This window comes from Hippocampus bargibanti, linkage group LG06, assembly GCF_051943395.1.
Source record: "Hippocampus bargibanti isolate YZ-2025 linkage group LG06, ASM5194339v1, whole genome shotgun sequence".
Classification (NCBI taxonomy): domain Eukaryota; kingdom Metazoa; phylum Chordata; class Actinopteri; order Syngnathiformes; family Syngnathidae; genus Hippocampus; species Hippocampus bargibanti.
Genome location: NC_142739.1, coordinates 30,368,459 through 30,394,772, shown reverse-complemented (window position 1 = coordinate 30,394,772; position 26,314 = coordinate 30,368,459). Strand labels below are relative to the sequence as shown.

Below are 26,314 nucleotides of genomic sequence, written 5' to 3'. Positions count from 1 at the left end.
GCGGTTTATAAGAAATGTCATGAGGTCAGAGTTCAACTCGGACGCCCATTGACGTGCCAGAAGAAGAGCAGACGTGTCATATTTACCGTCTTTGCTAGTAAGAGCCTAAGTGCGAACCGTAATACGTATGTCGGTTGGTGTAACCTCCGGCCTCTCGGGCTCTCGAGCCAGGATTTCGCCGGATCCTGGCCGCTGACGCCAACGTGCGAAGTCACCGGATGTGATGACTTTGGAAGGGCGGGATGGGGCGCTTACTCCCATTGAGGCCAACAAAGAAACAGTGTGAGCGTCTGTTTCAAGAGCATCAAATCTTTTGTCATTTTTTTTGGATGAGAAATATAGCACTCAAAATTATTGCGTTTTATTTAAAAACATGTAATTACAGTAATAACCCCATTCAATACATTGTAACAAATTCTACATTGTGACACTTCAATGTGCGTTGGGATTGTTTTTAATGTGGACGCGCTTATTGCACAAAGATGACTTTCACGACAAATTGGCTCAGCAGGTATTAACTCATTGACTGCCAGACGATATGCAAAAATGTGGCCACTCCAGTGCCAGGGTTTTTGTCATTTTCACACAAATTGCAGGACCCACAGAATATTGACTTTTTGGTCAACATAAATATTCAATACAGTGTGCGTGTGTCTGTGTGCGTGTGTATATGTGCGTGTGTATATGTGCGTATGTAAATTCGGGAATGGCAGTGAATGAGTTAATCGTGTTTTGCAGAGGATAAAGAATATATGCATGTTTTGTTTTGAAACTCCCGTGGCCGTAGTAACATCAATGCTAGTTTTGTACTGTTTTGCATTGTGTGCTAGCGTTAAGCTAGCTGACTTTTGTCAATGATTTGGTTTGATGAACATGTCAAAACATGTTGCATTGAACTGGGAACAGCAGTAAATGGGCTTTAGCAACCATTTCTTTAAAAAAAATACTTTTCCCTTATTTTTGGCCTTATGGAAATGGCTTGAATTTTCCGGATTTGTTATAGGATAAACCGCGCCGTTTGTAAAAAAAAATATTTGATCTAATATGATGCGACGCTTGAAGATGTATAAATATATCAGGCGAAAGGAAAGAAGGAAAGCATATGGAGGGATTGAATTTTCGCAGGAAGAGAAGGGAATCTTTTTTTTTTTGTTTGTTTTTTTTTGGGTATACGGTAGCCTCCTATACAGGTCGCAGCGGGATCTTGGCCCGGACGGCGGACTCGTCTCGTCTGCCCGGCGGGGTGCTTTCCTGAGCCGGCTGCCCGGGGGGAGGGGCACCTGCCAGCAGCCGCGATCACTGGTCAAGAGGAAGGGGGGGGGGGGGGGGTTATGGAAAAAGATGCTCGGCCGTTCCAGGAAATAGACATCTGTTGCATGGATGAAATCCTCAGGTGGAGTGCGTCGTCCCCGCCGTGATGTGATCTCGGGATCACATCACAAAAGCTTCTGTTGTCCGGTAGAAGCTAAGAGTTATGATTGGAGCGCGCCGCCTGGCGCTAGCCGCTAGCAACAAGCGCTAAGTTTATTAGATCATCCGGCCGGCCAACTGACGCAAGATTTTCCATCCGTTTGGTCGCCTTGGGCAAACGGGGCCCGTTCGAAGTTGATCAAATGCTTGGTCATCCTGGCAGCCTCATGAGACAATCTCATTGGTTGATATTTTATGAGCACAGGGTTGTCCAAGTAGTTTTTGCCACGGGCGGGACACGTTACGGTTTCCTTTCGGGGGGCCATTATGCGTTGTAGCACATACGCATGCGCTATTCTTTTGCATGTTCCCATAACCTCGCTAACACAATGGACGGAGTATCAAAATAAAATCTACGTTAGCGTATCCGACCATGTGAAAAAATGACAATGTGTATCTATTAGGTATATGGCTAGCTAGCTATTAGCTATCTATTTGCTAGCTCTTAGCTAGCTATTAGCTATCTATTTGCGAGCTATTAGCTATCTATTCGCTAGCTATTAGCTATTTGCTAGCTATTAGCTATCTATTCGCTAGCTAGCTAGCTTGCTATCTATTTGAGTTACTTCCGGGTTGAGTGAACGCTGGCGCGTGCGGCTTCCGCTGCTCACCCGCAGAAAAAAATGATCCTGTGACTGTAAAGTGACCTTGAAAGTTTTGAAAGGCGCTTAGAAATGAAATGGATTATTATTATTATTATTATTATTATTATTAATGTATGTATGGGGTTGCAACTGACCGTTGTTAAATGTATCTTTTTGCTGCTAAGTGCTAACATTAGCTCACAGGCTGACCCGGCCTTCTTCTCGTATCCAAGTGTTTTGTTGACATGGATCTTACTTGGTGTCTGTAAATGTCATTTTTGTTGTTGTCCTACGTGTCCTCGACAGGAGCGTCCCCCCGTCCCCGCCGTCCCTCCCGTGGCGGGAGCCCACACAGCTCTGGATCAGAAGTGCAGTGGCAGCGTCGCGCTGCGCCGCGAGGTCGCCAGGTAAGTGAAAACACATGCTAGGAGCAAAGAAAAGACCTCGGCGCTGTCGGCGTATCAAGAAATACTCGGCTTCAGATAACCGCGGGGTGTCTCCTTGTTGTAGTTTTTCACTTGGCCTTCTCGCGTTCGCTTTCATGCGCTGACAAAGTACATGAAAGCCCGATCAACTTCCTTCTCTCGGGAGGCTCGTTTTGGAATGGTCGCTTAAATCAAATTAGCTATACAAAATTGGGAAAATGGAGTTATTATGTGATTGAATAACGGTCAATCCAGCTTAATGGTTTTAGAGTCTGGAGTGTGTGAGGGAAGAAGGAAAAAAAAGAAAACAATGACCCAGATACAAAGTATGACTGGTGACATCGAGGTCGAGATGGAAATAAAAACCTCAAGAAAATTGTCCCTTTTGCTACTGTTGGGTTGCCAACAATGCCGTACATTATGTGTTACGATAAATTCAACGTGTATTATCTATGTGGATATACATGTGAATATATATATACTGTTAATTTTATATATATACTGTAATATATATATATATATATATATATATATATATATATATATATATATATATATATATATATATATATATATATATATATACACTGTATACTGTGTAATTAGTCTCACTATATACTGTGAGACTAATAAAGGCATATCCAATCCAATATACACTGTAAAAAATATACTGTAAAAAAAAAAAATATATATACTGTAAAATATATATATATTCATATACACTGCAAAAAATATATATATCATTAAAAAAAAATATATATATATATATACTGTAAAATATATATATATATATATATATATATATATATATATATATATATATATATATATATACAGTAAAGTCTCGTTATATCGATATCGGATATATCGATAGTCCCGGTTATATCGATACTATTTCTATGCACGCACGGAGAAAATTACATGCAAACACGGTCGGATATATCGATAGTCCCGATTATAGCAATATTTTTTCGGACTCCCTTGAATATCGATATAACGAGACTTTACTGTATATATTTTTTTTTTCCCCCACTTACACATACACATTTTCTCCTATGTATTTATTTTGTAGGAATCACTCATAACGTGCTTCTCTGAAATATTTCCGATGATCTGGAAAGTAGTCATAACTAATCTGTGCTCGATTTTGAATTTTTCCCCCCAAAATTATAGTGCGTTGAAGGTTACTTGATCTCCCGCACTATTAAATATGGACATTTATGGCTTTCGTTCTTTTGGAATTATATGAAGTCTAGAGAAGGAAATAGCTGGTCTTGCAGCAAATGCCTTTACCAGGCGTTTAAAGCAGACGTCAAGAAATTGGGCCAGGCGGGCATTTTTTTTTTTTTTAAACTCATTCACTGTCAGACGATGTACAAAAATGTGTCCACTCCAGTGCCAGGGTTTTTGTCATTGTCACTCAAATTGCAGGACCCACAGAATATTGCGTTTTAGGACTACATAAACATTCAATGCAGCGTTAGAAACCTTAGAGTCTCTTCTTTCATCAGAAAAAATAATTAATTATAGTTATATGGCTCTGGAGTTATCTGAGCTTGCAGATACGGAAACCCTTTGCTAGCGAGTATTTCCAAGTACTTGAAAGACGTGAGTACCTCGCTGACATGCTGACACCTACACACAAACCAACTAAACGTCACTCAAAGCTTCACCGAAAATATCGCCGGCTGGTGCGACTGAAGTATCACACCATCATGCTCTGTCATCTTTATTTTTTTTTTTTTTGTAGTTTGCGGTTTGTAGAAATGCAACGCAGCATCGTAAGAGATATTTGTAATATTTTGTGATTACAGTGATAGCTTGGCTTACCAACTTAATTGATTCCCAGACAGAGTGTGTAAGGCGAAAAGTGTGTATCCCAAAAATTAATTTCCCATAGGAAACCATTGAAATGAGAATAATCCGTTCCCAGGCCCCCATAAAACATAATTTTCCAATTTTCTAAGTCTTAAAACTCCTCAAAATATACCCTATTTATGGATAATAAATGTGCTATGGTATTAGAATTAAAGAAATAAACTGTACTGTATAATAAAGTGGTTTTATTTACCTTTGTGATGGTCGTTTGGGTTGTTGTCGTTTGTCGTCATGGTGCACAATGCAATGTTTGCGTTGCGTTGTCTGCTCAAAGCCACGTAGATTCCAAACGAACATTCGTTTGTCAATTTACATACTCAGCAGGGCAGCCAATCAGAAGCCTGTTTCGTGCTTTGGACTATGCCGTCACTGTAAAGTGTACTTGAGAGTTTTGAAAGCCGCTTGGAAAGAGGAGTCCACGTGGCTTGTAGCGGTTTGCTTGTAGCGGTTTGCCTTTAGCTTTTGCCTTATTGACTAAAGCAAGCATTTGATTTGAAAAAAAATCGTTCTTTTTTTTTTCTTGAAGAAGTTGTCGGCCACCCGGGCCGAGATGTTTTGAAAGTTGTACGCCCAACGTAAAAGTTGTACGCCCCGGGCCTCCGGGCAGACGTTATTTCAAACACTGATATTGGTTTATGTAGCGCTTTAACAACAGCTGAAGCTGCAACAGAGTGCTTACATGGACAATGGCAAATGCTGCCCCCTAGTGCAAGAGAGAAAACATTGCCAGAGGCCATAATCAGCGCTTTATCGGCACCCAAGCATGGAAAACACAAAACCTGAACAAATTTAGGAGTGGCGCTCTATGTCATATGTTTAACGAATAAATTCGGGAATGGTAGTGAAGGCGTTAATGAAGAACTAGTTTTCAAATCTGAAATCAAGAATAATGACTTGTTTTGGTCTAAATGGGACAATTTAGAATTTAGTTTCCAAAATTCAGGAATGGCAGTGAATGAGTTAACATGAACATTTTTAACAAAATGAAATGACCCTGTCTGGTGCAGGAAGCATAATCTTTATTTCGAGCTCGATATTTTGCATCATCAGTTGAAGCCATGCGACAGCTTTGCAACGTTCAAACCCGGCAACGTGAAGAATTCTTTTACATGTACGAGAAGCAAAGCAAAGACTCGGGGAAGCTCCATTCACAATAAATCCCAGAGATACAGACGTGTCGACAACTGCAAACTTCTGTCAAAGAACGACAACAATAAAATCAAACATATTTTTTTTCCAGAAAAGAAGCAGAAGTGCATCAATAATTAACACTGGAGATGTTTGTACGTGCAAAATCATCCAACATTAAAATGGCATTCCCGCGATTGGTGATTTGGTTCCTGTAACTTGGATAATAGCAATCATCATCCAGTGATGTTTTTTTCTACTTTTGTTATACAGTCAAACCTGGGTTTTTGACCATAATCCGTTCCGGAAAACTGTTTGAAAACCGATCGAACACTGAAACAACATTTCCCGCGATAGTCAATGTAATCAATGTCGACTTTTTTTTCAATCATTGAACAATACGAACACGCCTACTTTCAACGGAACGCTACACGTGGATAATGTGGCGATCACAATAAGACGTGACACGAGTGACGTATAGTGATACCTCAGCTCACGAACTTAATTGATTCCGAGAAAGTGTGTGTGAGGCGGAAAGTCCGTCTTCCAAACATTTATTTCCCATAAGAAATCATTAAAATGAGAATAATCCGTTCCCAGGTCCCCATAAAACATAAATTTCTACTAAATAAGCCTTAAAAGTACACAAAATATACCTTAGTTTATGTATAATAAATGTGCTGTTTTATTTTATTGACACAAATAAACTGTACTGTATAATAAAGTCGTTTTATTGACCTTTGTGATGGTCGTTGATGTAGTTGCCTCTTGATGATATGCGAGTGAAGTCTCATTGCTTTCTCGGCGATAATACCCTCACTCACACTGCTCCCCTGCTAGCTGCTTTTCAGTAATCCAAATTATCAGACGTTTTTCAACCTCTTCTATTGCCTGAGACCGTTGCTTAGACAACGCATAAACACCCTTAGCCACACTTAGCAATGGTTGACTTAGCATTCTGGTACTGGGACGCAAGTCACACAAACGCACACCTCGTTCGTGTTTCTTGTTGATCTCCTTCTTCTGCTCGAACGTCATCTTCTTTTGTGTCCTCTTCGGCTAAACACTAGCCTGTGTTGGGGTCTTTTTTCCTCCCATAATAGCAAAAGTACTACATTCAAAAACAAACCATGTCTGCACTCAAAGAAAGGGGGTGACAAAAACCAGTTCGCCAGCCACCGTGGTGCTGTTCGACCATGTCGTTTGGTGTTCATCCACCGAAAACTAGTCCGCCAGCCGTGACTATATGCTTGCGAATTTAACGTTCGTGAGGCGAAATGTTCGTGAGCTGAAGCGTTCGTCGGCGGAGGTGTCACTGTTTAAGGAAACGGAGGGCAGTCCAGTGGTGCAGGTGCGCTCAGTTTGGTACAGAACTGTTTTTCAGTTACAAACTGAGGCGCAAAAAAACTTGAAATATTTGGTCGAAAACTGAATTGGTCAAGACCCGAGAAGTTCGAAAACCAAGGTTTGACTGACCCTGACTCTGATCTGTCATTTTTGCACCACCACAAAACCAAACCTGAGCGACTCTACAGATTCCTCCGATTGGCTTGCCGTCCACTGAGAATCATGCAAAACGATGAATTGACAGTACACACCTAACCACTTCCCTCCCCCACATGTCCCAAAGTACACACAGGAAGTCTCACATAAGGGTGTCGAGTCGATCCAAAGCACTGTTGCCTATTGTAGCGGACTGCTCTTGCGGCAGAGCCGATTGGCCGAGGTCAGCGTTTGCCGTTTGCGTCTTCGCTTGCCGGTCAGTAGCGTGTAGAAGAAAGGATTGACGCAAGAGTTTCCGTAGGTCAGTCCGGTGAGGATCCGGTTCACCGTCACTTGCGTGCCCGCCGGTACCGTCCTCAGCATGTCGGGCTGGTAGAGAGGCAGCAGCTGCCAGATCCAGAACGGGAGGAAGCAGGCCCAGAAAGCCAGTACGATGCCCAAGATGAGAAGCAGGACTTTGGGTTTAGGAGCGCGGGCCGGGCAGGCGGTACCCGCGCCCGTCCCCCACGGGGCCCGGGTCTGGGACACCCAGTACAGTCGGCCGAGGGTGGCGTAGAGCGCTCCGATGGCCAGGCCGGGCCCGAGGATGCTGGTGCAGAAGAGCACGCTCAGGTAGGCCTTGGAGCTCTGCTCGTCCCAGGCCGGCACGCAGAGGCGACCCTCCCGGTTCTCGCCGTCTTCCAGGTGGAGGGTGATCATCATGGGCAGACTGAGCGCCGCCGCCAACCCCCACGCCGAGCTCACTCGCAGAACGCCCGACGAGTTAGCCGAGGAGGCCTGCAGGGGCCGCGCCACCGCCCGGTAGCGGTCCAGGCTCATGGCCGTCAGGGTGAAGATGGAGGCGTGCATGGTCAGTAGGTCCAAACTCAGGAGGAGGCGACAGCCCAGCTCGCCGAAGGCCCAGTCGGGCGTCAGGCTGTCGTAGACGATGAAGGGCGCCGTGAACAGGTACAGAAGGTCGGCCAGGGCCAGGCTCAGCACCTGCAGGTGAAGGGAGGAGGTGGAGAAAGAGGAGGACGAGGAGCAAGCGGAGGTGGAGGACAACGGGGAGGACGAGGGGGACAGCGAGGATGGTCTAGAAAGGCAGGAGGGTGCGAAACAGCAGGACGAGCCACCTCCGTTCCTCCTCCTGCTCCTCCGGCGCCTCAGGAGGAGGCCCAGGGTGTACAGGTTGCCCGTGATGCCCAGCAGGGAGAGCAAGGACAGGAAGGAGCAGAACACGGCGGTGGAGGCCAGGCTGGGAGATGGGGAGCTCGGGGCGGGGGTGGGGGGGAGGGAGAAATTGGGATTGGTCGCCAGGGAGCCCGAGGCGTCCATCGATCGGCTTGTTAAGGGCGTCTGGAGGAATCGTGCTAGGGGCTCGGCGGTTTTATTGAAGGCTCCAGCTGATTGATGGGAACGCATGCAGATGAGCGCGGGGGTGGGGGAGATGAAGGGAGACCAGGACACAAACGGAGAACCGTTAGTCTCTCTCGGAAGGATTCGGTGCGCCCACGTTGGAAAAGGCGGCCTGGTTTTTGCAAATGATTGGGATTTTCGCCCCCATCGAAGCACTGAATCAGGGGTGTCAGTCATTTTTTGTCATTGTCACTCAAATTCCAGGACGCGCAGAAAAGTGAGTTTTAGGACTACATCAACATTCAATACAGTCTTAGAAACCTTCGACTCTCTTCTTATCACCTCATCTGCATAACTAAGCGTATGTGGTCTAAGAATCCTGTTGGAAGAACGATCGAAATTACACCTCACCCCACAATGGCGATTTAGTGAAGGGTTTTATGTTTTTCAGAAACCCCTGCAAAGTAAGGTACTGCTACTCCTCTCCTTTTAGTATCTTCCAACAGTAGGGATATACATATATAGATATAGGGCCAAAGCTAACAGCAAAGTTTAGTTCGCTGACGAAGCCTCTTGGATAAGAAGCTAAACGTCCGAACATCTCAAAGAAGTACAGATGACGGCTGAAGAAACCTTTTCATCGATGGAGCGCTCCTGTACGTCTGATGATTGATGTGAAGGTTTTACATTTTAGTCTACTTTGACCAATGACACGCAGACCTGCTGTTTGGGTCAAGATTTTCGACATATGAGCTCTGCTGTAATCCCCCCCCCCATGCGACAAACGCAGACCCGGGCGGCACCAGGGTTATGAGCCCCCGGCTGAACTGGAGAGGAGCAGCCGTTCCCCCCCTGCTGTGCCGCGTGCCTCCGTGTTTAGTAGCTCGCTTTGAATAGCTTTCCCCACCGTGCCGCTTTTGCTAGTTTTTTACAGCAAATTTCCACGTCGGACGTTTGCTGTCATCAATTCACCTCCACGTTTTTGTTTTTAAATTTCCACAATCCAGAATTTGAAGGGAAAAAAACCCCAAAACTTTGTATCAGCAAAACGTTCCTTGGTCTTACCTCTGAGAAGGTGCTGCAGAAACAATCTTCCACCGCTTGATCTGGTCAAAAAGTTCACTTTCCATTTTCAAATCCGTTCTCGTGGGTGGTCTCAAAGTCCCCAAAATCAACCTCTGCGGCCGAACGACGAGATCTTTGGACACCCGAACACCAAAGTTTGCGATGCGAAGTCGACCGTCTCGTCCCGTCTTGCCCGGTTGCTGCTGCTCCTTCTCGCCCTTCTTTGATGCGTCCACGACGTGTGTGTGTGTGCTGCATGTGTGTTTGGGGGGGGGGGGGGGGGGGGGGGGGAGTAAGGGGAAAAGGGGTGGGATGCTGAGTGACGGACTTATCCTACACAATTGTCAAAATTAAATACAGTGATACCTCAGCTTATGAACTTAATTGGTTGCCAGAATGTGTGTGTAAAGCAAAAAGTTAGTCTGTCAAACATTTATTTCCCATAAGAAACCATTAAAATGAGAATAATCCGTTCGCAGGTCCCCATAAAACATCATTTTCTACTAAATAACCCTTTAATCGACACAAAATATACCTTGTTTTATGTATAATAAATGTTCTCTATTGTATTGTAATGAAAGAAATAAACTGTACTGTATAATAGGCGTTTTATTGACCTTTTTATTGACCTTTGGCGTTTTATTGACCTTTGTGATGGTCGTTGATGTCATTGCCTCTCGATGATATCCGAGTGAAGTTGCCACATTTTCTCGCCGATAATACCCTACTCACAATGTCACCTGCTAGCTGCTTTTCGTTAATCCAAATCAACAGAAGTTTTTCAACCTCTTTTATTGCCAGGCAAGAAAATCCATCCAATCCAAAACATGCATGTACATTTTTGGAATGGCTTTGGCATGACTACGGGAAAAGCAGAAATGGCTCCTAATGGGATAAAATGCTTCAAAAGTGAGCTTGAATAAAAGAGCTGGCCTTTGGAGGGTCACAGTTGGTTGTTATCCGCCCAGTTTTTTTTGCCGCCGCACTTTGCCAGCTTCAAGAGGCTCCGCGGTTGAGTCGCGACGGTCCAGCGAAGTCTGCGTGCAAAGCGAGCGCCGCATTGGTTGGAGGCCACCCCGACATGTGTTGGCATACGCATGATGGACGGAGACGGGCAGTAAAATGTGGGTAGGGGGCGGGGGGGTGTGAGGAATTTGGAAAAAAATACCTGGCACGAGGATGCCAAAATGGGTGAGGGGCGGGCGCGCCGTGGAGATATGCAAATAGACACGGATGGATCGTTAGAATGGAACTCCCTGTTGGCCTCAAATGGGTGCGTGTGTGAGTGGGGGCGGCGGGTTGTACTGAGAACAAAAATCGAAATCTAAAAAATAAGTAGACTGTGTAAGACAGACTACAGACAGAATGTGTAAGATGAAAAGTGTTTCCCAAAAATTAATTTCCCATAGGAAACCATTAAAATGAGAATAATCCGTTCCCAGGTCCCCATAAAACATAATTTTCTAAGCATTAAAACTACACAAAATATACCTTATTTTATGTATATTAAATGTGATATTGTATTATAATTAAAGAAATAAACCATACTGTTTAATAAAGTCGTGTTTTTTTTGCCTTTGTGATGATCGTTGATGGCTTGATGGAATGGAGTAGCCGCTTTCATTAGCATTAAATACTTGATGAGGAACGTAGCCTTCTTCTTTCACCGTCTTGAGGAATGATCCTTTGGAGGTGCTTTCTCTGCCATAATTTTACCTTATTCCTCATCAATTGTGTTCTGTTTAGCTGGGTTGATAGCTTTTCTCTTCAAATTGTACAGATGGCTTGTGTGGATTATTTGTGGAGCCTGATTGATGGGATATTTTAACCTTGCAGTCTACACTCTGCTATCAAAGTTGAAACAAGTCCAAATTTCACAGTTTTCTATCCATTTTCGCACTCTCTCTGTCGTCTGCCTGTCTCTTTGATGCCCTCCTCACTGCTGCCTTCTTGACCAATCACGCCGCTTTAACCGAAGACTGGGGGCGGGGAATAGAGGATAAAAAAAAGTCGGCTGCCCTTGTTAGGAGAACGCGCTCGTTCGCGAACGACACATCAGTCATTGTGGCGCACAGTGTGTATCCTGAAAAATAGTTCATCTGCCAAGGTAAAATTTTCATAAATTTAACGTTGTTTAAACCCCCCCACCTCACTGTTGCGTTCTTGACCAATCACGTGGCTTTAACCGAAGACTGGGGGCGGGGAATAGAGGACCAAAACAAGCCGGCTGCCATTTTCTTGTTAGGAGAACGGGCTGTTTGCGAACGACACATCACACGTTGTGGCAGCTCTGTGTGTATCCCAAGAAATAGTTTGTATGCAAAGGTGAAATTTTCGTAAATTTAACGCTCGTAAACTGAAAAGTTCGTAAGCCAAGGGGTTCATAAACCGAGGTATATACAGTGATACGATACATCAGCTTACAAACTTAACTGGTTCCCAGAAAGGGTGTATAAGGTGAAAACTTTGTCTTCCAAACATTTCTTTCCCATAAGAAACCATTAAAATGAGAATAATCCGTTCCCAGGTCCAAATAAAACATAATTTTCTATGACATAAGCCTTAAAACTACACAAAATATACCTTATTTTATGTATAATAAATATGCTATTGTATTGTAATTCAAGAAATAAACTGTACTGTATAATACGACACAGTATCACATATCAAATAATGCAAAATACTGCCGTGTTGACCCTAAGGAAGAACCATTTTGAAAGCTATTGTAGTTTATGACTATAAAGTTTTTATTCCCTAATCTAATTTGATTTCCATGATCATCACATGGTCACGATTTGTGTTGCGTTTTTTTTTTTTTTTTTTTTTTTTGGCAGTTGTGGTTTTCATTTATCACATCATTGTTTTTTCAAAAATAAAGTCTGTTTGTGTTGCTAACTGAAAGAGCCCGTGTCTGTAAATGGGTTTTCCGACCATGCCTGCCTTTCTTTGGGCGTTACATAAGTGTCGCCGCGAATCATCAAGTCGCTAAAAAATGATAAGCATTGAAGTGGCGCCCAATTTATTTGTCTCGGCACATCTATCTACATGACTTCCGTCACATTATATAATTACATTTACCTGAGCTATGGGTTCGTTCTGGTACTTTGACCCGCCCTTCATGCATTTTGCGCTTGTTAATTGCGATGCATCAATCTCAAATATGCAAATGATGGAGCACCCTCAAGGAGCTAATAGGGAATCCTGCTACAACTACTTAGTATAATAGCACAACTGCCCAACTTATTACAATTTACTGTTTCTTGTCGTTGTTTTTTTGAACTGGTCTATGTAAATCCAGGTCATGGTAATCCACAAGGTTCTGTTTTGGGGCATTGTTTTTTTTTAACTTTCTCCAAACAGGAAAAAAAAAACCTCATGTTTGCCGTCAATAGTTCTGAAATGTAAACAACCGTCATGCAGACTTTTTAATAATAATAATAATACATTTTATTTCAAGCGCCTTTCAAAGCTCTCAAGGACACTTTACAGTCACAGACAAGCATAGATACAACAATAAATAAAATACAATTATAAATACACTGATACCTCGGTTTACAAACCCCTTGGCTTACAAACTTTTTGGTTTACGAACGTTAAATTTAGGAACATTTTACTTTGGCATACAAACTATTTTTCGGGATACACACGGAGCGCCACAATGAGTGAGAAAGTAGAAAATTATGTTTTATGGGGACCTGGGAACGGATTATTCTCATTTTAATGGTTTCCTATGGGAAAATAATTTTTGGGAGACACACTTTTCACCTTACACACTCTGTCTGGGAACCAATTAAGTTCGTAAGCCAAGGTATCACCGTAGAAACAAGAGAGAGCTACACAGAAAGTGTCTCACAAATTGAGCGCTAATCTCCTCCGAATGGGAAAATGGTGATGTCATAGGAGGCGTGTCAAAACACAACCGCTTTCGCCGGCCCCCCTTTTGAAAAAACAACCTTTATTTTTCAGTGTATCTTCGTGTATTGACGTAGGCCGGCCAAATAAACGATTCGTAGCGCGTCCAGTCGGCGGGGAATCCCACCAGGACGGAAACACCCGTCACTCGCTAACCTCTCGCGGGGTCGTCCTTGCCTCCCCACGCTTTCATTTCATTAACTTGCGGCGCAAACGTGCTGACAAATGACCGTCCTCCCTCATCATAGAGTTGATTAAATGGGCGGACATTTTGTGGCGTGACAAACGGTCGCTGGATCAGACTGATTCACAATTCATGATGAGTTATTGATCCCACTCGCCACCCCCTTGGGGCTGGTACCCATCAAATTCTGCCGATCGTTCCTTGTTACGAAGTCGGCAGTCCATTGGTAACGTCTTTTGGTGAAAGAGTTCCGTGAGAAATCCGGGACCATGCTTGTAACATAAAACGTTTGGATCTCAAATCATCTTTTGCCATTGAAATGAATAGAAATGTTAAGAATCCGTTCCAGTGCATCCTTCAATGCGTCACGAACAAGGGGGCGGGACCTTCTGAAACTGAAACTTTCTGAGGTCATTTTGAAGTAGTTTTGGGACACTCAAAGTCATTTTTATTGGTGTTTTGCATTTGACTAAAAATATCAGCCTACGAGTTTTGGCAATTTCAGATGCTATAAAACGTTTTTCTGATGTCAGTTAGGAAACAAAAAAATGGTGTCGGTTGTCCTTTAAATAAATAGGAAAAATCATCTCATGAAGCATGCAGTGGACAGATAACTACCCTATTTTCCAGTATATAAGGCGCACCGGACTATCCCGTAACTGTAAAGTGACCTTGGGAGTTTTGAAAGGCGCTTATAAATGAAATGTATTATTATTATTATTATTATTATTACCTTCAATGAATGAAAAACTTTTTCAAAATATATACTGTAAATATCGATAAAGGTTTCTTCAGCCGTCATCTGTACTTCTTTAAAGGTGTCAGACGTTTCGCTTCTCATCCAAGAGGCTTCGTCAGCGTTTTCTTTTTTTCGATGGACCACTCCTGTACGACTGAGAGCTTACACAGACGTAATACTGTAAGTATATATAAAAGTTTTCTAAAATATATACACACACCCTATTATAAGGTACTACAGTCGTTCCAGTTTTGTTTTTTTCTTGCGGGGATGCTGATAAAGCGCTGGTCAGACCTCTGGCAATGTTTTTTTTTCTTTTCACAAGGGGGCAGCATTGCGGTTTTGTTCATGTTAGTGCTTTGTTCCAGCTTTAGCTATTGTTAAATCGTTAAATCAACCAATATGGATGTATTGTATTGTGTTTTGGACAGCCGCCCTCATTGCAAGCTCATATAACTCCAGACCCATATCATTTTGGAATTAACTATTTTTTTCTGATGAAAGAAGAGCGTCTAAGGGTTTTTTACGCTGTATTGACTGTTTATGTCGTCCTAAAATTGAATATTCTCTGGGTCCTGGAATTGGAGTGACAATGACAAAAACCCTGGCAATGGGGTGGACACATTTTAGCAGTGAATGACTTCATTAACTCAAGTTAAGCCCGACAAGTTATGTAGAAGTTGTAAAAGTGGAGGACATGTTTGGAACAAGAACTAAATGAACCTACAGTTGTGATAACGTTGTGGCAAGAAGCCAATCACGTGGAAAAGGATACCGGAAAGACCAGTTCGTAGTTCTTGACACCAAACGGTGAATTTGCAAGTCACGATGACTTTACGGCAATGGATGACGAGAGCAAATTTTTACACGGAAAATCATTCAGGCCTCTCCACTTCCTCATATTTATTTTCCTTCATTTCCTTGATTGGCATATTCTGAAAACTCATCTGATAATAATAATAATGGATTGAATTGGATGTACCTTTATTCGTCTCGCATTGGAGAAATTTGCATTTCACAGCAGCAAAGTTATGAAAGGAAAGAAAGAAGTAGAAAAACAAAATTCATGCTGAAAGAAGCTGAAGCTGCTGAAAAGGCAGTCAGTCTCGCGGCGCCATCTTGAATTAAAAAAATCAACAACAAAAAAAACTCAAAAACAACATGACAACACAAAGACACAGAGAGTCATTTATTTTTCTGCACTTGCTGTACCCTCTTTGTGACATGAAGCAGTTCTAGATGAAAGAGGAGAGGATTGGTTTGTACAATAATAATAATAATTATAATAATATTTTATTTCTGAGCGCCTTTCAATACTCTCAAGGACACTTTTCAGTGACAGGATTTTTTTGTGCGGGTGAGCCGTGGCAGCCATTCGCGCCAGCGTTCACTCGACCTGGAAGTAACACAGCAGCAAAGTGAGGAAAGGAAAAAAAGAAGTAGAAAAACCATTGGCAAATATCTGATTCGTGAGAACAGTCAAACCTCGCTTTTCAAACGTCTCGGTTCTCGATCAATTCGGTTTTTGACCCAAATATTTTTTTTTTATGTCTCGGTTTAGAACCGAAAATCAGTTCTGGAACAAACCGAGCGTACCTGAATGCATCACTTGGCTACCCTACGCTTCCTTATATGTCAATTCTTATATGTCACAATTCTCACAATAATTTGTAAGGTGAAAATAAAGAAAGAAAAAATAATACAGTGATACCTCAGTTTACGAACGCTTTAGCTCACGAACCTTTTGCCTTACGAACATTAAATTCGCGAGAATATAATATTGGCATAGGAACTAGTTTTCGGTAGACGAACCAAACCACAACGCGCCACGGTGGCTGGTGGACTAGTTTTTGTTACCACCTTTAAGTGCAGACGTGGTTTGTTATCGAGTGGAATACTATTATGGACCGAAAAAGACCCCACCACAGGCGACTGTTAAGCCGAAGAGGACACAAAAGAAAAACTTCTGTTGATTTGGATTAAAGAAAAGCAGCTAGCAGGGGACAGTGTAAGTGAGGGTATTATAGCCGAGAGAAGCACGGCAACTTCACTCGGATATCCTCAAAAGGAAAGTACATCAACGACCATCATGAAGGTCAATAAAACCACTTTATTATACAGTACACTTTACTTATTTAATTACAATACAACAACACATTTATTATACATAAACTAAGGTATATTTTGTGTAGTTTTAAGGCTTATTTAGTAAAAAAAGTATGTTTTCGGAGACCTGGGAATGGATTTTTCTCATTTTAATGGCTTCGTAAGGGAAATAAAGTTTTGGAAGATGAACTTTTCGCCTTACACACACTTTCTGGGAACCAATTAAGGTCTTAAACTGAGGTATCACTGTACATTTTTATACTCATTGAATGTCTAAATAAAGAAACAATGAAAGCATTTTTGTGTTTTTAGTTACACTTTTGTAACGCTCACATTATTTTTTCACCCTCCACAGAGTCGCCAGTATGCAAATTTTACGATTTATGATTTCTGAAACTTAACATGTACAGTATGAGTGTAGCATATTCCATTGAATTCAATTCCATTGAATTCAATCTTCCCTCTTTTGCTCAACTTGTGGCGTTTAGGAACAAAAAAAAAAACAAGCTTCAATTGACCCTTGTCGTGTCAATTCAGCTTCAGTCAAAGTTTTGCCTGCCACTGCCACGTGGATTCAAATGTGGGGCGCATGGCCTCTCTTACCCCCGCCATAAACGGGTCGTGGAGTGACTGATGCTTGTCATGCTTGTATTATTTCAGGAGGTGGACGGAAGGGGGGGGGGGGGGAATTCCACGTCAAGCGCTTCTGATTTTAAACGGAGCAGGTGGGTATGGCGTTGAATGGCTTAAAGGACAACTGACATCTTCTTAACTGACATCAGAAAAACGTTTTATAGCATCTAAAATACCCAAAACACACAGTATGATATTTTTAGTCAAATTTAAAACACCAATCAAAATGACTTAAAATGTCCAAAATCTGCAAAAAATTGAGCTGCCAATTGGGCATTTTCAGAAAGTCCCGCCCCCAGTTCGTGACGTCACGCCAAGACGTCTTGCATTGCTGGAGAATCCAAACAATGGCTTCAGATTCGGTGAATATGCTTTCTTGTTACACCTCCAGTTATTAATATGATTCAAATAGTTCTGAAGAGGAAAGCATACATGTTTGCAATCGATTAAAGAATTTATTCCATGCCATTTTGAGGCAACATTGGGGAGAAACGATCACCAGAAAAGAGGCACATAATGGCGACCTCCTGTGGCCATCTCCGTTTGCACAGGCTGATAAATTCCTTATATGGAGCTTGGACACCCTCTTCTGGTGCAACACGAGGTTTTCAGACCAAACAAGCATTGACGGGATGGAAGGCCTGCTACAATGCGTCCTTTTTTTCGGTCAGGGGCGTTCCTTCAGTGACGTCACGTATGATCTCGTCACCAACTTAAAAACAAGACTTCCGGAATATTCCGCGCGAGTCTTAAAGGGTAAAATATAGCTATATGCGGTGGAATCTTTGTAAAATACGCTCAGTAGAAGTCATTTGAAGCCATTTTACAAATTATGGACACAACTTGTCCTGAGACGTCGGTTGTCCTGTAATTGTCGACTCAGATTCAAAACAGGCTGAAGGAAAAATAGTTTGAAGACGCCCACTAGTGGCCGAGCAAGGGCATTGCAGGCAAACGTCATCCATTTGACTGAAGCTGACGTCAGCTTTGCCGTTGACCGCTGCGCGTCAAATGAAGCGTTTTAGGGTCACCGTATGGAAGTTGCGCTTGTTTGAATCAAACAGTGGAAATGTTGGCTCAGGGATGAACTTTCCAGCCGTGTCAAACGCCGGTCGTTTTGTGGCTCATTAGCCGCCGGACAATACAAACGGAAAATTCAGTCTCATAGATGAACCACATTTGTCATTGTTTTAGGTTACACACACACACACACACACACACACACACACACACAGCCCTTGCGTAATATGGGCTGTCATATAATCTGCAATGATTCACTTTGTCAAGCTTTTCCATTTGGCCGTGCGTGACATCCGGCTGCAGGGGCTTGTTGCAGCAGCTGTTTGGCTCCTGGCGCAGTTTGACGACCGTTTCCACATGTGACACACGTTGGCATCGCTACGTCTCCATTTCAGATTAAATCGGATTAGGAGAAAAGTAAACACAGAACAGTAGTTTGCTCACTCATTCTTACACAGAATACAACTGCAGTTGCTGCTGACATTGACGTATTGATGACATGTGGATGGTTACGTTTGATGTCAATTCCTGCAGTCAGATGCAAAAAAAAAAATGATCTGGACGCATAATGGTATTAAAATATGGATTTGCAAAATGTCCTATGATGATTGACTTGTTCTCCATCTAAGATCATCATGCACCCTTGGAATGAGCCGGGACGGTGTGACAAGGTCAGCTATAGCGGCGTCACAGAAGGGGGAGGGGCTTACGCGCCGCGTTGCCACACCAGGACGGATGACGCGGGCGCCCGGTTTCCGACGAGTTCTTTGGCCAAACTCTTATTTTTCCATCGCGCAAAGATGACATGAGGTGAGTGACAGTTTATTTTCATTGTCCAAACATCACTTGCCGTTTACTTTGATGTTGTGGTAAAAAAATGCCATTTTGGAGTTATGAGTGATTGATTGCTTGTCGGTTCGGGCGAGCCGGCTAAGAAAGAAAATGGTCATTTAAAGGACAACCGACACCATTTTTTTGTTTCCTAACTGACATCAGAAAAACGTTTTATCGCATCTAAAATAGCCAAAACACGCAGGCTGATATTTTGAGTCAAATGCAAAACAGCAATAAAAATGACTTCAAGTGTCCCAAAACTACTTCAAAATGACCTCAGAGATGGAGAGTTTCAGAAGGTCCCGCCCCCTATTATTATTATTACTATTGTTATTGTTTCCAAATAGTCCGATTTTTAGAATTCATGGTTATAAATGCAGGCCCCGGGTAGTTCCTCCATTGAAATGAAGGCGAAAGTGGCCTGCCCATTGATATGAACGGGGAAGAGCGCCCCTGACGTCTGCTAGGGGTACTGCAGACCCTGATCGTGCCTCCATTGAAATGAATGGGAAAATGGCCTGCTCATTGTAATGAATGAGGGAGCGCCCACTAGCGGCCGCCGGCGGTAAGGCCCGACGGACTTGTTTTAGGTCCAAATATGAGAAGTTATCATTTTGGACCGGTTATAAATGAGTGAAAAGAAAATATATTTATAATAATAATAATTCATTTCATTTGTAAGCGCCTTTCAAAACTCTCAAGGTCACTTTACAGTCACAGGATCGGTTTTTCTGTGGGTGAGCAGCGGCAGCCACACGCGCCAGCGTTCACTCAACCCGGAAGTAACAGAAATAGTTGGAAAGCTAGCTGATATATAGCTAATAGCTAGCGGGATAGCTAGATAGCTAATATATAGCCAGCTAAACAGATAGCAAATAGATAGCTAGCTCGGTAGCAAATAGGTAGTTAGCTAGGGTTGCTTCCTATTGGCTGTCAAGCGCTCACTATTTGTTGCTAAGAGAACAAAGTGAAAAGCGTTCTACTCGCGTCGCCATTTTGTAACGGGATTTAAAGTGTCTGGTTGCTTTGGTGTGGAAATGGTCAGGAGAAGAATTCTAAAAAGTCGCTAACGTGGCACCGCTAGCTGGTTTCCTTCACTTTGTGTCCGTGTCATTTCTCCCCAAATTGCATGATAGCCGTCAACGTTGGATGCCCAATCGACCGTGCTGATTATTTATTCTCGATCTTGACGAAGTTCCTTAATTTGAACCCCGTACGTAGCATCTTAGCTTACACCCAGATTAACATTTTGCCGCCGCCACATGGCGACCTCCATTTTTGCATGCGGCGGCGTTTCAATTAGACAAAACGAGACGATCCGCTAAGACGACGGCACGCTAGTGCTTGTTCTCGCCCGCTAAATAAGAGGGTGTGCGTGTCGGTTTCCGAGCTAACGTCGTTTGACCTCATGCGACCTCCATAAAAAAAAAGGAGAATAACTAGAGCGATGTGACGAAACAAAGGGCTCATCTGTGCCCTGGTTTTTCACTACCGCCGATCAATAGCAAACTATTGACGCGAGCACGCATATTAGCATCGCGCGCGGTCAGCTTGCTTCGAAGTGAGCGGTATTGACGAGTCGGACAAAATATGCCGTGAAAAATACATAGTCGGACACGGAAAGCATCGGATAATGTGGCAACGATGATTTTATGATTGTCCATATTACATGTGGCTCAGTGTGCTTGGCTTTAAAAACAGGTGAGTGACGTGGGTGCCATGCGATGAAAGTGAGCTGTTGTGAGCTCAGCTGTTAAGTGGCTAACGTTAGCGTGAATGTTAAACAATTGGCATTTGTGTTGAACGTTGACGATGCGTTTATTTTGTCTCTACTTTGTGCAGTTTTGCACTTTGACTAATTGTTAGCGTACATTGTTAGCGGTAGGTTTGATTCGATTGGCTGAAAGTGTCAACATTACCTTCAATAAGACAATTTGAAACTTTTGACACATGTAGTTTATTAAAATCCCCAAAAATGGCGATGGTTTATCCTTTTTGGTTCTCTTGGGAGAGAATCAGTCTCAAAATGGCGTCATTGAACACGTTTTCTTTAAATGGGTCATACCGGAGGTTTAATCTATTTATTTGTGTATTTGTTTACATTTTTTTGTTCTTTATTTTCATCAATTGTGTTCTGTTTAGCTGGGTTGATAGCTTTTTGCATCAAGTGTACGGATGGCTTGTGCGGGTTATTTGTGGAACTTGATTGATGGGATATTTTAACCTTTCAGTCTACACTCTGCCTTTGAACTATCAAAGTTGAAATGAGTCTACATTTTACTGGTCTCTCCATTTTCTCACTCTCTATGTCGTCTGCCTGTCTCTTTAATGTTTAAACCACCTCCCCTTACTGCTGGGTTCTTGACCAATCACGTGGCTTTAACCGAAGATTGGAGCCGGGGAATAGAGGACAAAAACAGTCGGCTGCCATTTTCTTGTTAGGAGAACGGGCTCGTTTGCGAACGACACATCACACGTTGTGGCGCTCAGTGTGTATCCCGAAAAATAGTTTGTATGCCAAGGTAAAATGTTCATAAATTTCATGTTCGTAAACCGAAACGTTCGTAAGCCAAGGGGTTCGTTAACCGAGCTATCACTTTATTATTATTTTTTCATGAAGTTTTTAGGCATTGTCTTTCACTTTCCGTCCTCCATCTTTTTTAGGCCACTTTGGGCTTCAAATACAAAATTTCGGCGTGATGCAGAAACCACTTGGACAGGTAACGTTTATTTTCCAATGTTTTTCTCAATTTTCTGTTCTTTCCCCAGAAATGACGTTATCCTATCGCGGGAGTCCGAGTTCCAGACCGGATTTCTCCAATGCGCCAACTTTATCAAGACTCAAACTGTAAAAAGCGCCTTCTGTCCGCCTTCAGGTGACCTGTGCACTTGACCTTCGTTGGACCTTTTAGTGACGCATCTGGTTGATTCCGATACAAGCGCCAAAGGCGGTCTGACTGTCGCGATGGCAAAACGCAAAGTTGTAAAAGCTGTGTAAAAACATGGTGGAATGAGAAGAGACAGAAAACGAGCATCCTCCCGTCTGTGTGATATTTGAACAATAGTCCTCAGACTTGGGAAGAAATGAGCACAAAAGTGATTTCAAAGTTGATTTGGAACACTGGTGTCAATGTCGAGGCCCGGCACGTTACTTTATTCGGACCGCGAAAGCAAATCAAATTCCATGCTCATCTATCCAGCTAGCTAGCTCGCGAGTTAGTTTGTGATCAAGTTAGCTAGATAGCAAGTTATTTAGCGAGCTAGTTAGTAAGCTAGCGATCAAGCTCGCTAATGAGCAAACTAGCTAGCGATATACCCTAGCTAAACAGTGAGCTTGCTAGTGATTTAATTAGCTAACAAGCGAAATAGCTCGTAATCAAGATAGCTAAGTAGTGATCAAGCTAGTGATAAAGCTAGCTAGCTAGCGATCAAACTAGCTAACTAGCGATCTAGCTAGTTCTCAATCAAGCTTGCTAACGAGCGAGCTAGCTCTCAATCAAGTTAGCTAACAAGCAAGTTAGCTAGTGAGCGAGCTAGCTAATGATCAATCTAGCTAATGAGCGAGCTATATAATGATCAATCTAGCTAACGAGCGAGCTAGCATTTAATCTATCTAACTTGCGAGCTAGCTGGCGATCAAGCGAGCTAACAAGCGAGCTAGCTCGGGATCAAGCTAGCTAACGAGCAAGCTAGCTCGCGATCAAGCTAACTCACGACCAAGCTAGCTAACGAGCAAGTGTGGGCCCCCCTCAAAAGATGACTGCCACTCCTGATTTAGAATATCGTTCATACTTTCAAAATTACCATTTGTTTGTTTGTTTGTTTTCTTTCTTTCTTTGTCTGGTCACGCCAACCACCAAGGGGATCTTCAAACTACCAACAAGTGCAACTAACGTAAGAAACGGCATGTTTTGCTCTGTTTTCAAGTGCATGGACACCTGCTATGCTATCATCTTTCAACTGTAGTTTGCACCCATTGCCACTTTTTGTTGACCATAGCGTTTGTCAAACAGTGCCTGATTTTCCCATAATTCCTTGAAACTGAGTGATCCTCGCATGTTTTTTCACCGTACCTTCGAATCGGTCGCGCTTGATGAGACCATTTTAGCAGGAGGGACAAGAAAACGTCATCGTTTGAAGGGACGCTCGCCACACGGAGCTCAAAAATGACCACCGCACGCTAGCTTGTTGACCTGATTTGTTTTTGAACATGCACTGAAAAGCGACGGCGTCGTTCCTCCATCGCACGGCAAACGTTGAGGTTTGCCCCGATGGGCGCGGCACGCATCAAACGGCGCTTCAGCGCTGCGGTGGATGGGCCAGTGGAGGAAGAGGAAGTCGCGAGGCTGGCGGAGGACACGGCGAGGCCCGACGGAGAGGCGGCGGCGGCGGCGGACCGGGAACGCCGTTTCTCCTCCAGCGGGCGCCGACCCCGAAAACGCTTTGTGGGCAAGGACGGACGCTGCAACGTGACCTTTGTCAACATGAGCGAGAGGGGTCGGCGCTACCTCAGCGACTTGTTCACCACCTGCGTGGACATCCGCTGGCGTTGGATGCTGCTCATCTTCACCCTCTGCTTTCTTCTCTCCTGGCTGCTTTTCGGTTTCGCCTTTTGGTTGATCGCCACGGCGCACGGCGACTTCGGCGAAGCGGCGGCGACGCCGTGTTTCCTCCAAGTCGACAGCTTCGCGGCGGCTTTCCTCTTCTCGTTGGAAACGCAGACCTCCATCGGTTACGGATTCCGTAGCGTGACGGAGCAGTGCCCCCTGGCGGTGGCGGCGGTCGTTTTGCAGTGCGTCGCCGGCTGCATCATCGACGCCTTCATCATCGGGGCGGTTATGGCGAAGATGGCCAAGCCCAAGAAGCGCAACCAGACTTTGGTCTTCTCACGAACCGCCGTGGTGGCGCTACGCGACGGCAAACTCTGCATGATGTGGAGAGTGGGCAACCTGCGCAAGAGTCACCTGGTCGAGGCTCACGTTCGGGCGCAGCTTTTAAAGGTGAGTCGACCGGACGTTTGTCGGGAGTGGACAGCGAACAACGCGCTATTCCAGGGGGCTCGGGACGGAGCCCTGATGCTAATTTGCCGTGACGTAAAATGCCGCGAGATAGACCATCAAAAAGTACAGGTAACATCAGACTTACGACCGAGTCCCGTTCCGACCAAACGGTCGTAAGTCGAAACGGTCGTAAGTCGAAATCCATTCAAAATGTTGAATAGAGACTCGGAGGCTAAATGACATGGGTACGTATGGGTCTGGAGGTCATGGTCGTAAGTAAGTCGAGCTGGTCGTAAGTTGGAAGCTTTCAGTCGCCCATGTCGTATTTCGTAAGAATTTGTCGGAACTTTTTACTCATTCACTGCCATTCACGAATTTATTCAAGAATTGAAAGTAAGACGTCGAGCGCCATTACCGAATTAGTTCGGGTTTTGTTTTTGGGGGGGTTTGGGTGCTGATAAAGCGCTGGTCAGAGCTCTGGCAATGTCGGGATTTTTCAAAAGAAATGAAAAAGGTCAATTCCGTCACTCCTAAATTTATTCGGGAATTGAAAATATGACGTAGAGCGCCATTCCCAAATTAAATTATTTTTTTTGGTTTGGGTGCTAGTGAAGCGCTAGTCGGACCTCTGGCAATCTTTTTCCCCTTCCGCAAGGTGGGCAGCATGTCCCTTTTTCCCCCCCATGTTAGCGCTTTGTCCCAGCTTCAGCTGTTGTTAAAGCGCTCTATAAACCAATATGGACGTATTGCATTGTATTTTGGACATCCGCCCCCATTTCAAGCTCATCTAATTCCAGACCCATATCACTTAGGAATTAACTCTTTTTGTCTGATGAAAGAAGAGAGTCTCATGTTTCTAAAGCTCCATTGAATGTTGATGTAGTCCTAAATTTTAATACTCTCGGTCCTGGAATTCCAGTGACAATGACAAAAACCCCGGCACTGGAGTGGACACATTTTTACACATCATATGGATTGTATTTTGTACCGCCGCCCCCATTTCAAGCTCAGATAACTCCGGACCCATGTCATTTAGGAATCAACTGTTTTTTTATTCTTTTTTTTTTTAAATCCATCCATCAACACCTTGCTGTGATTGACTCGGATGGAGATAAAAGAGATGACGCGCAGAGTGGCGAGACCATCTGGCCTATAGTCTGGAAATTAATGAGAGCTTGTTTTATTCTCCCTCGCGGGGTTAAAAAGATTTGCTCGGGATTAACTTGCACACTCCATTGTCCTTTGTCATCAGAATTTTTTTTTCTGCGTCAGGAAATGATATTGAAAATAATAATAATAATACATTTCATTTCTAAGCGCCTTTCAAAACCCTCAAGGTCACTTTACAGTCACAGGATATTTTTTCTGCGGGTGAGCGGCGGCAGCCACACGCACCAGCATTCACTCCACCCGGAAGTAACTCAAATAGATAGAAAGCTAGCTCGCTACCTAATAGATAGCTAATAGCTATAGTCATTCAATCTTAAGCACTTTCTGCACCCTCTTTGTTTTATGAAGCAGTTGTAGTTGAAAGAGTATAGAATCAGAGCGTCCTTTCCACCAGTGGATCAGGGGCGTCATGGTGGAATGTGCACACTAAATGTGTTTCTTTCGCAATTGTTGAAACCGACACTTAAATTGATTCTTGAATCTGTGAACCGACTATGTGATGTCTTTTCATAGTGTAGAAAAAAAGAGTAGATGGGATTATTATTGATTTTTTTGTTTTTAATAACATGTAATAAAAAGCGATTGCAAATTCTGTGATTGGACATGATGAGACTTGACAGGATTTGATGAGTGCAAAGTTGAAGTTATTTCAAATGCTAGCTGCGGTACAGTGGCGACGTGGTTAGCACATGCGCTAATGTGTCGAGCTAGTACGGCCCAAAAAATAAAATAACAATTAATTAAAGGACAACCGACACCATCTTTTTGGTTTCCTAACTGATATGAAAACAACATTTTATAGCATCTAAAATACCCAAAACACACTTTTTTGTCAAATGCAAAACACCAATAAACATGACTTCAAGTGTCCCAAAACTGCCACGAAATGCACTCGGATTCAGAAAGTCCCGCCCCCTTGTTTGTGACGTCACGCCAGGATACTCCTTCACAAACTGCCTTGCTCCAGAATCAAAACAATGGCTTCAGAGTTCAGATTCGGAGAAGATGCTTTCTTGTTACTTATCCAGTTATGAAGATGATTCAAATAGTTCTGAAGAGGAAAGCATACATGTTTGCAATCGATTCAAGAAGTCCTTCCGTATCAATTCGAGCCGTCTGGACTCCAATGTAGCGCCCAGAAAATGCACAAGATGGCGCCAAAGCTCCGTTGGAAATGGGCTGATTTGTCTGCTTGGAATTTGTGTCAACTTACGCCTTCTTTATGCGTGTTACGCAAGCTCGCTCATTAGCTAGCTCAATCACTAGCTCTTAGCTTGCTTGATCGCTAGCTAGCTCGCTCGTTACCGACACACAACGTTTCATCA

General features: G+C 43.4%; 2 protein-coding genes across 12 annotated transcripts in view; one reads left to right on the top strand and one right to left on the bottom strand.

The window, feature by feature from the left end:
- kcnj14 (potassium inwardly rectifying channel subfamily J member 14) overlaps positions 1-26,314 on the top strand; it is a 32,493-nt gene that overhangs the window by 3,669 nt on the left and 2,510 nt on the right. For 3 of the 11 annotated variants that reach the window (XM_088997743.1, XM_088997741.1, XM_088997744.1), the window contains exons 2-5: positions 2,361-2,461; positions 18,615-18,795; positions 21,209-21,539; positions 21,589-23,819. In XM_088997743.1, coding sequence (XP_088853869.1) covers positions 23,091-23,819 — 729 coding nt within the window. In that variant the 5' untranslated portion in view covers positions 2,361-2,461; positions 18,615-18,795; positions 21,209-21,539; positions 21,589-23,090. Of the gene's footprint in view, positions 1-2,360; positions 2,462-14,305; positions 14,407-18,614; positions 18,796-21,208; positions 21,540-21,588; positions 23,820-26,314 lie in introns of all 11 variants that reach the window. The other 8 variants (XM_088997740.1, XM_088997742.1, XM_088997747.1 and 5 more) reach the window with 7 other exon arrangements.
- On the bottom strand, positions 5,080-9,633 carry uts2r3 (urotensin-2 receptor 3). Its single transcript, XM_088998604.1, has 2 exons — positions 9,392-9,633; positions 5,080-8,373 (listed from the first exon to the last, which is right to left on the bottom strand). The coding sequence occupies exon 2, from the start codon at positions 8,303-8,305 to the stop codon at positions 7,169-7,171; it is 1,137 nt and encodes a 378-aa protein (XP_088854730.1). The 5' UTR covers positions 8,306-8,373; positions 9,392-9,633; the 3' UTR covers positions 5,080-7,168.